The 12,101-nt window shown below is 37.5% G+C and overlaps 2 protein-coding genes across 2 annotated transcripts in view; both read right to left on the bottom strand.

Annotated features, from left to right (window-relative positions):
* actr8 (actin related protein 8) overlaps positions 1-6,259 on the bottom strand; it is a 20,151-nt gene extending 13,892 nt beyond the window's left edge. The window contains exons 1-6 of the mRNA XM_016541505.1: positions 6,038-6,259; positions 5,072-5,242; positions 4,821-4,931; positions 4,639-4,743; positions 3,231-3,404; positions 2,988-3,123 (exon numbers count right to left, since the gene is read on the bottom strand). Coding sequence (XP_016396991.1) covers positions 2,988-3,123; positions 3,231-3,404; positions 4,639-4,743; positions 4,821-4,931; positions 5,072-5,188 — 643 coding nt within the window. The 5' untranslated portion in view covers positions 5,189-5,242; positions 6,038-6,259. The remainder of the gene's footprint in view (positions 1-2,987; positions 3,124-3,230; positions 3,405-4,638; positions 4,744-4,820; positions 4,932-5,071; positions 5,243-6,037) is intronic.
* A 1,320-nt stretch (positions 6,260-7,579) lies between these two features.
* Positions 7,580-10,939, bottom strand: LOC107730644 (selenoprotein K). The gene is made up of 6 exons (XM_074560143.1): positions 10,863-10,939; positions 10,155-10,245; positions 8,201-8,278; positions 8,018-8,110; positions 7,620-7,927; positions 7,580-7,583 (listed from the first exon to the last, which is right to left on the bottom strand). Exons 1-5 carry the CDS (start codon positions 10,879-10,881, stop codon positions 7,924-7,926), a joined length of 285 nt encoding a protein of 94 aa, XP_074416244.1. The 5' UTR covers positions 10,882-10,939; the 3' UTR covers positions 7,580-7,583; positions 7,620-7,923.
* Between the last annotated feature and the right edge of the window lie 1,162 nt (positions 10,940-12,101).

Here is a 12,101-nt window from a genome sequence, read left to right as displayed (position 1 = left end):
AGACTAACAAAACATTAAAATGCAACAACGTCACTTACATCATCATCACCGTATCTCGTGCTCCACTGATGACGCTCCCTGACGCACATCTAACATTCGATTGTACTATTTTTGCAGTCAAATGCAAATGTTTATTTTGCATGCATGTGTTCGTGTGAGCTGTCTGCGTCACTCATAGTACGTACCTATATCGTGCGCAATATCAAAATTTTTTTATATTGTTATCGATGAAGGTGTACTGTCGATAAATATCGATACCGTTTTATCGCCCAGGCCTAACTTATACTGTCTTTTTACGCGTTGCATCGCGTCGCATCGCATAAACATAAAACCATGTCTGCATTTGTGATCGGAGAAATGACAAACAACAAGCCCTACTCTACACTGCTCAAAACTCGCGTTTGAATCATCAGTGGCAAATTCTTTAAATATAAAAAACGTACTTACAGTCTGTGAGTCAGAACAGCCGGCATTGTAGTCTACTCTACCAGGATCAGTAAACAGTCCTCCATAAAATGTGCTGCACACAGCTGAATATTTGGGTTAAACTGTTCTGGAACAGTGTTGTAAATACAACTTAACCACTGATTTCTAGTCGTGTCCATTTTTGGAAGGCCAAACAAAGTAGTTTCGCTTTCACAACAAAACACAGCGTGGCAACAACAATACTACAGCGAGGATAAAAGTTACGCCTTCTTTCTTTGCTTGAACATTTGGGCGGCGTTATGCAAATCTTCCCACAGAGCGACGTAGGTATGTGGGGGGGTGTTAGAACGAGGCATTTTAGGTAGGTGTGGCTGACTCTTAACTTTTATAAAGAATATCTCTTTGGATTTGAGACTTTAGTCTTTGCAACTTTACAGATCTTCTTTATGCACCAAGAGCTTGAAACACTTCAAAGAGAAAGGAACAATTGAAATCGCGTCATATGACCCCTTTAAGAAGACAACAGTTTATAGCAAATACTTAAACTATTAAGAAAACATACTTACAGTAGCTGATTCAGAATAAGCACCAGATTGTCATAGCAATTGTTTGCGTGAACATTTGTGCGGTATTATGCAAATATTTGCACATCGTGACGTAGAGATGTGGGGGCGTGTTTGAATGAGCCGTTTTAGCCCGGTCTGGATCAGCCTTCTCTTTTAGATAGAATAAATCCTTTTGTGGGAGACTTTGAGCTTTGTAACTCTGCAGATCTTATACATGCACAAATAGCTACATAACATACAAAAGAAAAGGAAAAATAGAAATCGCATCTTATGACCCCTTTAAAGTTAACATTGTATTTATGTGGCGTATCAGAGCGAATCAGACAATTTAAGATTCGATCAGAACACTGATGAAACACAAAGAGCCGAATCTCACAAAGAGGCCCAAGACAACACGGATGATCGTAAATCAGATCCTAGCGCCAGCGAGTCTGAAGCAAGTCGAACTAGCAGCTTTGAACAGCTTGCAGCATTAAAACAAAAGAACACTAATTGATAATTCAACCTCTGGAAGGAGATTGTCATATTTGGGGCAAGTAACCAAGATTAATGGTCAACGGTATAACGCATTGTTCGAATCAATTGTTTGAGCAGATCTGATCCATTGCTTTTTGCCGTAAGGTTTTAGCGCTCTTTAGCCTACATGCCAGGTGATCCTCAACCATCATGAGGAGATAAACCATCTAGTCTCGTGACACTTTTCTTCTTTCTTTCTTTTACTTAAGTTTATTTTCTTTTCTGGTGCATTTATGAAGCTTAATAGCCTCATTGAGAAACTCAATGCAAGGGTTAATTATATGTGACCCTGGAGCACAAAAGCAGTCTTAAGTCGCTGGGGTATATTTGTAGCAATAGCCAACAATACATTGTATGGGTCAAAATTATTGATTTTTTTTAATGCCAAAAATCATTAGGATATTAAGTAAAGATCATGTTCCATGAAGATATTTTGCAAATTTCCTACCGTAAATATATCAAAACTTAATTTTTGTTTAGTAATATGCATTGCTAAGAACTTCATTTGGACAACTTTAAAGGCGATTTTCTCAATATTTTGATTTTTTTTTTGCACCCTCAGACTCCAGATTTTCAAATAGTTGTATCTCTTTTAAGCAGTGTATTAGTAGTTAGTTCAGTGTTTCCCCTGCCATTATACCCCGCTTGAAGGTCAAGTTAATTTTATCTAATTATATTTTCTCCATAGCGCCAGATCACAACAGAAGTCATTTAAAGTTACCTTTCCAATAGAACAGGTCTATACCTTGTTCTTTTATTAAGCAAACTAAATAGCCTTATGTTAATTTATCTTATTTACATGACGGCAGGCATGACATTTCGGTCTCTACGTTATGGTCGCGCTCTGTTTCACACACAGCGCGCGCGCGCACGCACAGCGCACACACACACAATTTGTTGCTAGGTGCTTTTGGAAGGAAAAGTTGCTAGGGTAGTCTGAAAAGTTGCTAAATTTAGCAACAAAATTGCTAAGTTGGCAACACTGAATCCTAACAAACCATACAACAATGGAAAGCTTATTTATTCAGCTGTCAGATGATGCATAAATCTCAATTTCGAGAAATTGACCCTCATGACTGGTTTTGTGCTCCAGTGTCACAAATGATGGATGGATGGATGTTCAGGTCTAAGAAATTGCACATATTGCTATAACTTGGGATTTCACATTTTCACTCTCCTAAACTCATTAGTTCCTCACTTTCTCTCTTTCTGCAACTTGTGTGAATGTGTGTATGTGTTAGATTAGTTTATGTCTTAGATTTGTCCAATAAAGTCTTATCTATATTGAAAAGAGAAGTATACAGCCGTAAAACAGTGATTCTGTCCAAATTCCCTATAAAATCATAAACAATTCCCTTTGAGCTAAATTAGCCTGTTTCCCTTACATTCATGCAATATAATGATTTCTGAATGCAACACAATATTTCATGGTAAACCACAAACTGTCAGGAATATGAGGTGTACATGACACCGTCTCACTTGTGATGGGATCAGCAGGTGCAGATGGTTTTAGTGACATACCTGAGAAGCCCATTTTAACCAGCAGCATATTAACAACTTCCTTCATGTGCTGCCTGTTACAGATGTCTGGGATCAGAAGGATGCATCTGTAATACTAAAAAATATCAAAACAAAGCCGTCAAATCATTCAATTCCATGTGCCGGTGAAATGAAAGCAGATCAGTGAGCTGAAGCCACAGAAGCAGCATGTTCTTCATGTACCTTCAGATCCTTCAGCGTGATTTCTAGGAGTTTCTGTAGAGCGTGAGACCAGATGGTCTCCAGGTCCGCCAGCGCAGCGGTGAGAGAGCCGCCCGGCCCGCTGTGGATGTTCAGGTGTCCCCTGCAGACGGGCCAGTGGATGCTGTAGCAGTCTGCAGGGTTCACATACAACGCCTGATCACCAGAGACGGAGAGAGGACTGTTATCGCATGTCCAGCAGGCACGGCTGATGTGATGTGCTCTGTGTGCATTGATCAGTGTTTACATATGATTTCAATCTGCGACTGTGTCTCTTCAGAACACTTGGATTGAGCAGCTCGATGCATATGGATTTATTTTACAATCTCTTTATGAACTTAAGCTTGATAGTTTTGGTTGAGTGGACTAAGTCATAAGTGTCAATTTTTCACTTCATGGAACATGATCTTTACTTAATATCCTAATGATTTTTGGCATAAAATAAATATCTATAATTTTGACCCATACAATGTATTGTTGGCTATTGCTACAAATATACCCCAGCGACTTAAGACTGCTTTTGTGCTCCAGGGTCACAATTGTGTATCAAAGACCTTATGGGGTTGTAAAACAACACGAGGGTGAGTACATTTTAATTTTTCAGAATTTCCATTTTTTACCTTTTGAATTTTACCTCTAAAATTACGATCTTTTACTTTTCAATCAAATTATGGCACATGTACGCCTATTTAAAAAAAGAATAAAAGTGATTTTTAGATAATACACACAGCATTCAACAAAAATGAGTTTTTCTAATTTTTGTTTTTCTATAAGCAGCAGTAACTGCATTTCATTAATAGCACAAATCTTTTTTTGGGGGGGGATTTGTAAGCGTTTTATTTATTTATTTATTTTTTTTATTAAGAGTGCAAAACATACAACATACGGTGAACACAAAACACAAAAACAGCAGTAGAACAGCAATGATAATAACAGCAATGAAAATAAACAGCAATGACAATCTGAAGAATAGTAACAGTATTTAAGTAAGCGTTTTATTTTAAAGTAAAGGCACAATTTGGTAAAAAATTATATTGCGATCATTTGTCATATATTATTTTAATTATTCCTTTATTTAAGTGTAATATGATCAACATTTCAAGAAAACATCTCATATTGCTGCTGCTGAAACATCCAGACAAAAAACATAATAATGCCAATTTAAGTAGTTTTAAGGGTGCTTGTGTTTTCATTTTACAGTTGTATGATTTAATTAATTAATAGCCTTTCATCAAGTCACAAACCCCCGTTCAGGGTTAAAGGGATAGTTTGAAGGACAAACAGTAAAAAGTTGTTCCAACAGTTGTAAGAAGTTGTCACATTTGAGAAAGCAAGAGTTCTGATTATTTTCAGGGCGTTTATGACTGTGATGACCAGGTTCTTGTCTCACCTCTTCTCCTACCAGATATTCAGGCTGATGTGATGTATTTGTCCACTTCACTTTAGAGTTTGGGTCTAGCACAGCAGGACGTATTTGTCTGTTGTATAATCTGGCCTGTAAACACACACTCAGAAGTCACAAGCGTTCACAGTAAGACCACTCAATACTGATTCATCTCCAGTCTGACGCACCTGCTCTGCAGACACTGGGGTTCTTCTCACACCGTTGGACATTTTCTTGGACCAGATCACCTGGTCGACCATTTTTAGCCCATTTTGTCTCTGTTCATTGCTGTCTGCTGCCTACAGCATCAGTGAACAGCAGATGAGGGAAAATATACAGTTCAATCAACCACTGATGTATTTCATTAGCTGCATTATTGTTAACTCTCAACATCATAATGTTTAGTATCAGATTATGGCGAGGCAGTGAAGTTACTTGCATTCAGTCCTTCTCGTAAGAGGCACTGGTCCTCGTGGCGGCGCTGACCGGGCTGTTTGTGTCTGCGGGCGATGACCTGAGGAACGCTTAGGGGGAGGGTGTCTGTAGCCCGGCCCATCCGCAGAGATTTGGACCCGGGATGAATCACGACAATGAAGTTGGCTTGAATTTGCTGAAAGTCACAATCAACGTTTCATTGAATTCATTCTGTTTCATTGAATTATGAGGTGCTTCCGACTATCCTGTAGCGAATCAGCTCAAAGGGGAAATATGAATAATTAATCAAAATAAAAATATGAAGTTATGGAACCATTTGATATTCAGCAGATTTGCAGCCTGAAGGAAACATCAGATTCTTAGTTCGGACGATTTGTTAATCTAATGAATAACTGATTTGTTAAATCAAATGAAAAATTGTGTGTTTGATTGGTCCAGACGCTACAATCCCAATGTTTTATTTTATTAATAAGAGTGCACAACTATTAAGTAAAGTGCATTAGGATAATCTGAGACACTTTCCACTAGTAAGACTCATTTACACAGAAGTCACTCTCTTGCTCTTGCCATTTCAGAATTGTACAGTAAACGGTGTTTACAGTATTTACATTTTCAAACACACTTCAGATTATGTTTTCATAAGTGGGAGATGCAAAATATTGACCACTATTAAACAGACATGAAAAACAACTAATTCTAGAAAGAATGAAATCGCTGTTTGGAAATATAATCAATTCTTTCTAATATCAAAATAAATGCTTACTATTTTTATTATCATAATATAATAAATAAAAAACAACAACAACTATGTTGATATAGTCACTTCTTGCAAGTACCGAGCCTGGCTGTTATTATAAGGGGTGCACGCACCGAAAGTGTTGGAATCATAGTATGTTTTTTGTTTCTTTTTCCTGATTTCTGTCTTCCTCCCTACTGTTTATGATGTGATGATGGATAATGTTATTGTCACCTCCTGTAATGGCTCTGGTACAGCAGCGGGCACCACGCGCTGCTCTTTCTCTCGGTCTCTTCCGTTCTCCGCGTCTCTGTCTGTTTATGTCATGATGCTGACGCTGATGCTGATGAACTAAATGAATTAAGAGTACATTTATCCACACACTGCTTGATGCATGAGACTGTTTAAACAAACTACTTCTCTCAGTCTAATGGCGGGTGGCAGACCAGCTTTAGGTACATTGCCGCCACCTGCTGGGCTGGAGAGGAACGTGCTTCGTCTGTCTCTTCATGAATAATATAATATTCCCGCCACCTACTGGACGTGTCATGTGGCAGTGTAGACACTTCTAGGCGTATTACTGCCCTCCACAGGTCAATATTTGAATTAAATTCTTATATACAGTCCTGTATCGTGCAAGAACTGAAGAACTGCTTCAGACATCAGTTGATGTTTGTCACTGTATCCAAGCAAAGATAAAATAGAAAATGCTCTAACTCCTCTAATTCTGTCGAGTTATTTTCTTTCAGCCCTGTACTTTCTACATTCTAGGAAAACATGTCCCACTGTCTCAGGACTACCATACATAAAAAATTATTTAACCCACAGTGCCCCAACCTCAGTCTGCACAGTTTAACTGAATCCCTACGAGACAGAGAAGTATATAACTATCTATTCCTCAGTTCAGGTTGTATAGAAAAGTAGTGTATTCTGCCATTCTTTTATTAATCCCTCTTTAATTGTTTCCCTCAATTCCACTCTCTCCATTGATATATGGATATCTACTTCTCTTTTTACGCTCTCCTTTGCTCTCACCCCAGCACGCCCAGGAACCCAACACATATTAATATCACTACACTTAAGATATCATTTACAATGTCAGGACGAGCTTTAGATTTTCCTACTCTTAAATGTTTCCAAAGCAGCTGCAGAATCAGAACAGATAATAACTTCTTTAGGTTTAGCTTCCTCAGTACAGCATAAAGCCCATAGAACTGCCATTAATTCAGTAGTAAAAACAGAACTTCCATTTGAAATGCGTCGACCAATCTTCAACTCTAATTTATCCACTCACAGCCCAAATCCATGTATTCAGAGTCTATCCTATTCTCATTCTGGCAAAAGAGAAAACTTGCCATGTGAAGGATGGAAAGGGTCTTTCTGACCTCACAAATGAATGGGCAAAAATTCCCACAGGAATGCTCCAAAACGTGTGAAAGCCTTCCCAGAAGCTGTTATACTGTAGCGGCAAAGAGAGGAAGTCCATAATAATGATGTCTATGCATTTAGAATGCAACATCATTTAAGTTCCTGTTTTTGTAAAGGTCAGGTCTCTCAGTGTTTTTGTTCATCCAGTGAACAAAATAATATTCATTAAATTATTTACCATTTAGTATTATTTAGTAACTTGAAGAGTACTGAGAGAATTGACTGTGTTGTCTGTAATTAATGTTATTCCTGACTACAAATCTTTAAAAGCTCATTTAAACAGACTGCACTCACAAACAGCAATATAAAAATCACTGTAGAAACCCTGAATCAAGTAATAAAAGCCACAAGTCTCGACAGAACACAAAGGATCATCATTATAACTTACTTTATTGATGCAAAGTGTACATACAACATCCACTACAACAGATCTTTCGGAGGACATTACTAAAAAAAGTGTGAGAGAGAAGTTATGTAACGTGTGTGTGTGTGTGTGTGTGTGTTGGCTGCCATGATCAGTCCCTCTGGCCCCTCAGACAAGGAATTCCCAGAGTAACGTCAAGAAACTGCGTGACAGCAGCGGCAGCCGTAGGAAGAGGAGTGTGACGTACTGAGTGCACGCCCTATCTGAGCAGTATGCAGCTAAAACCAGCGTGTCACACCCCTGTGCGCCTGCATCGCTGTGCAGGCGTTTACCTGCAAAAGACAAACATATGGTTATTCTTGATGACCTCCTCTCAGTAAGTTTGTGTCAGGTTGCTCTGCAGGTTCTTCACTCGTACTAACCTTCCTCATCCTCCTCCGCCCATAGGAGGAGGGGTGGGACCCGCACCGTGGTTTATTCTGCCCATCCGTCTGCGCCCAGGGAATCCAGGAGGACTGCAAGAACATCACAGTGTAAACACACAGAACCTGATCACGTCATGACTACAAACGCAGTGGTTCTGCTGATGAAGGGTTGAGACGTACCCTCTGCCATCGCTGAAGCGAGACGATGCACTGCTCTGTCCATCTTTAGACAGATCTGGCTGAACGAGAGACTGGAAGCTGTGGAGATATTATACAGATCGTTAGCTCGGCCAGGTCGATCATCACTAGTACTAGTGCTCCTAGTGATGAGATCAGACCTCTAACATTAAGTGTTAAAGTTAAGAGTGTGTGTGTTGTCTTGCGGCATTTCTGCTCCGGAAATGAATGATTCCTCAAATCAGTGAGAGAGAGCATCTGGCCAGTTGACACAATGGTCACTGCTTGTAGATCCATACTTTAAGGGCTTGCAAACTTATATGATTGGTTTTCTGTGATATATGTGACCCTGGAGCACAAAAGCAGTCTTAAGTCGCTGGGGTATATTTGTAGCAATAGCCAAAAATACATTGTATGGGTCAAAATGATCGATTTTTCTTTAATGCCAAAAATCATTAGGATATTAAGTAAAGATCATGTTCCATGAAGATATTTTGTAAATTTCCTACTGTAAATATATCAACACTTAATTTTTGATTAGTAATATGCATTGCTAAGAACTTCATTTGGACAACTTTAAAGATGATTTTCTCAATATTTAGATTTTTTTGCACCCTCAGATTCCAGATTTTCAAATAGTTGTATCTCAGCCAAATATTGTCCTATCATAACTACACATCAATGGAAAGCTTATTTATTCAGCTTTCAGATGGTGTATAAATCTCAATCTTATGACTGGTTTTGTGGTACAGGGTCACATATTTCAGCAATGACGTGTAGGATTGCATTTGTTCGCAATATTTCATCGCCACCTACTGGCGTAATGATGCAACTTGCATATATTAGTTTGTTAAAGCATTAGTTCACTCAAAAATTATCTGCTAAAAATTTGCCCAAACTCAGCTATATCTTGGATGGACTGAGTGAAAGTACATTTTCAGCAAATTTTCAATTTAGGCAAACTATACCTTTTAATGACATATCAATATCAATGGCTATATTAACAGCAAAAATAATACTGTACTAATACATTATACAAATAAACTATATAAAAACTTTCAGTTTATTATGACACAAATTACACAATTTTCACAGTAAAACCTTTCTTAATATCCTTATCAGTTCCTCGTTCACCCTTGTTTCTGAATACAATGTTTTCCTAGTAACATTAAAGCATGATAGTCCAGTAAAATGCTTTATTGTCAAGGTTATTTTGCAGAAAATCACACACTGATGACTCTTCACCTTTCAACATGTGTAGGTCTTGAGTGAATGCAACATCTTGTGTATACAGTTTTCATGACTTCAAAATGAAAACAAAGAAAAAATTACAACAGGGTTGACTACTCGTCTTTTGTTGTGAACACATTCATCTTATACTAATTGATTCTATTTTTCTTTTAAATATATATAAATTCTGTATTGTTATAAATCCATATAAGTTCAGTATCAGTATCTTCACTAGCCTGCAGAAAGAGTCAGTGTAAAATCCCCCCCACTAATACACAGACTGACAGTCTGTCTGCAACATAATGTTAATTATCTAGTATGCAGAGGTTTTATCAAAATTGCAGAAATGACTTGTGAGACTCTTGAAAGCATCGGTAATAATGTATTAATAACTACAGACCAGTCGGTATGTTTTGAACCATTGTTTACCAGCAAAAGTATGTTTATGAATTTAGTTACTGCACAATTTCCAGCTCATTGGGATTTTTCTTTTTGCAAAAAACTAAAAAAAAAAATTAATAAAAACTTGACATGTTTTTATGAAAATACAGTAATACAGTGAAAATACAGTATTTTCAATTATGTTATAAAAAAATTACTAAAACTAAAAAGTATCGTCTCGTTCATTTGTGGTGAGACCAGTGAAAATGTTTGCAAGGCAAATAAAAGCTGAAACTACTGTCCCAGCTGGCCAGAGAAAACATACATGCAAATAACATGAACTTACAACAAGCCAATAAACTCGACGGCACCCCAGAAGAGATTGCTCAGGAAAGACAAGCTCCACGGCGACCGGGTCCTGCTGTCCAGAACCTGACCTGAACACAGAGAGAAAACATGAGAAAAATATCACACAAAACGAGCTCCAAACTAAATATAAAACTTATTATGTACGAACAATGTGTGGCTTGGTCTGGCCACTACAGCGCAAGGCTGCAGATTTACGAATCCTACTATGTCGAAAGCGTTGTTATGAATATTTAATACACGACTTTCGTAAATGCAGAGGTTGTATTTTAGATACAGGTCAGCAAACGGACTGATGAATATGTAAACTGACGACCCAGAAAGATTACAAGAACGTCAGCTTCATTTAATTAATATTCAGGAGCTATTCACCATAATAGCCTTCATAACATCCCAACCTGGATATTATCATTGTAACATTAACAAAACCAAATGTTGGTCAGACCGGGTCGAAGCGATAATTCATACAAACACAAGGCGTCATATCAAAAATGTATGTTAGGCAGCAGAGTGACAGAAAAAAAAAAGTAATATATTAGCTCTTGGCTGGCGTAAGAAAATGACGCTAAATTACATATGTAACGTTAGTCGCTTATGACAATGTACTATATAATAAGAAAGGTAGAGTTTTGTCAGCAAAAATAACATTACTATTCTTAACAAAACAAGAGTTGTTTTCAGCACTCACCATTTGACACATAAACCATCGTCACTGCTGTTTAACCGGAAACTGGGCTTCTCTTCCGGTACTGCGCAATGGCGTCAGTGTTCGGTCGTGACGTTTGCTTTGCTTAAAGGGTTAGTTCACCCAAAAATGAAAATTCTGTCATTAATTAGTCACCCTCATGTCGTTCTCTCAGATTCCATCAAAAACATCTTAATTTGTGCTCCGAAGATTTGGAACGACATGAGGGTGAGTAATTAATGACAGAATTTTCATTTTTGGGTGAACTAACCCTTTAAGTTAAGGAAGGGCCATTTAAACTTATTTATAGAATAGATCTTGCTAAACCATCATATTTTGTAAAATATTTTTTTGTAAACTGTACCTTTTGCTGTTTATTTGATTTGATATTGCCCATTTGATTAAATTTTTGTATCATGTACTCAAAAACAGCAGTCGCAAAAACACAAGATGTATATGAGCAACATTATCTTGATATTATAAATGACATATTTATGAGTATATAGACTGTCTAACAAGAAAAAAACCCTCTTAAAAATGTTAAGGCTTGACTTTTTTTTACGGTTTTAAAGATGTTTATAAGTGACTGTCTGACAAGATAAAAAAAACAAAACACCTTGTTCATGAAAAAAGGCTTCTCATTTCTGTACGGTTTACACTACAGTGTCACTTTAGCGTCACTTTTCGACGTGCAGGCTACTCCATTGCTTTCAGTTGTCTGCCTTATGCTAACCCCACCCCTACCCTAAACCTACCCACTTCTGAACAATATAAAACACGTAAATGCAGGGTTCCTACACATTTTCAATTTCAAAATTCCATACATTTCCAGACTCAAATTTCCAAACCTTTCAGTAGATTTTCAACAATGTTTAACATAAATGGTTCAAACAGCATTATTTTCAGCTTTATATTTGGCATATAGTACAGTCATCTGTAAATATTTTTATTTTCTCATGGGTTTTTTCATTGATTTTCTTGCATACATACAGACTTTTGCATGCACAGAAGAAAGTTTTCCGTGACCTCAAGAAACTATTCACATGCGCACGGGAATATTTTGTGTGCTTACCCATTATTTTCTAGTTTTGTATATTATAACACATTTCCTTTGTGTGTCACTGCCATCTTACTATGAAGAAGAGCATGAATGCATATGAATTTATAGAGATCTATTTGCTCAAAATTAGGCTTTCCTTAGGCTAGTACCTTATGTCAAATTTAACACATCCTCTGTGGTGC

This window comes from Sinocyclocheilus rhinocerous, unplaced genomic scaffold (assembly GCF_001515625.1).
Source record: "Sinocyclocheilus rhinocerous isolate Xijiao unplaced genomic scaffold, SAMN03320098_v1.1 scaffold729, whole genome shotgun sequence".
Classification (NCBI taxonomy): Eukaryota; Metazoa; Chordata; class Actinopteri; order Cypriniformes; family Cyprinidae; genus Sinocyclocheilus; species Sinocyclocheilus rhinocerous.
The sequence above is the reverse complement of the archived record's forward strand: the minus strand, read 5'-3'. Positions and strand labels throughout refer to the sequence as shown.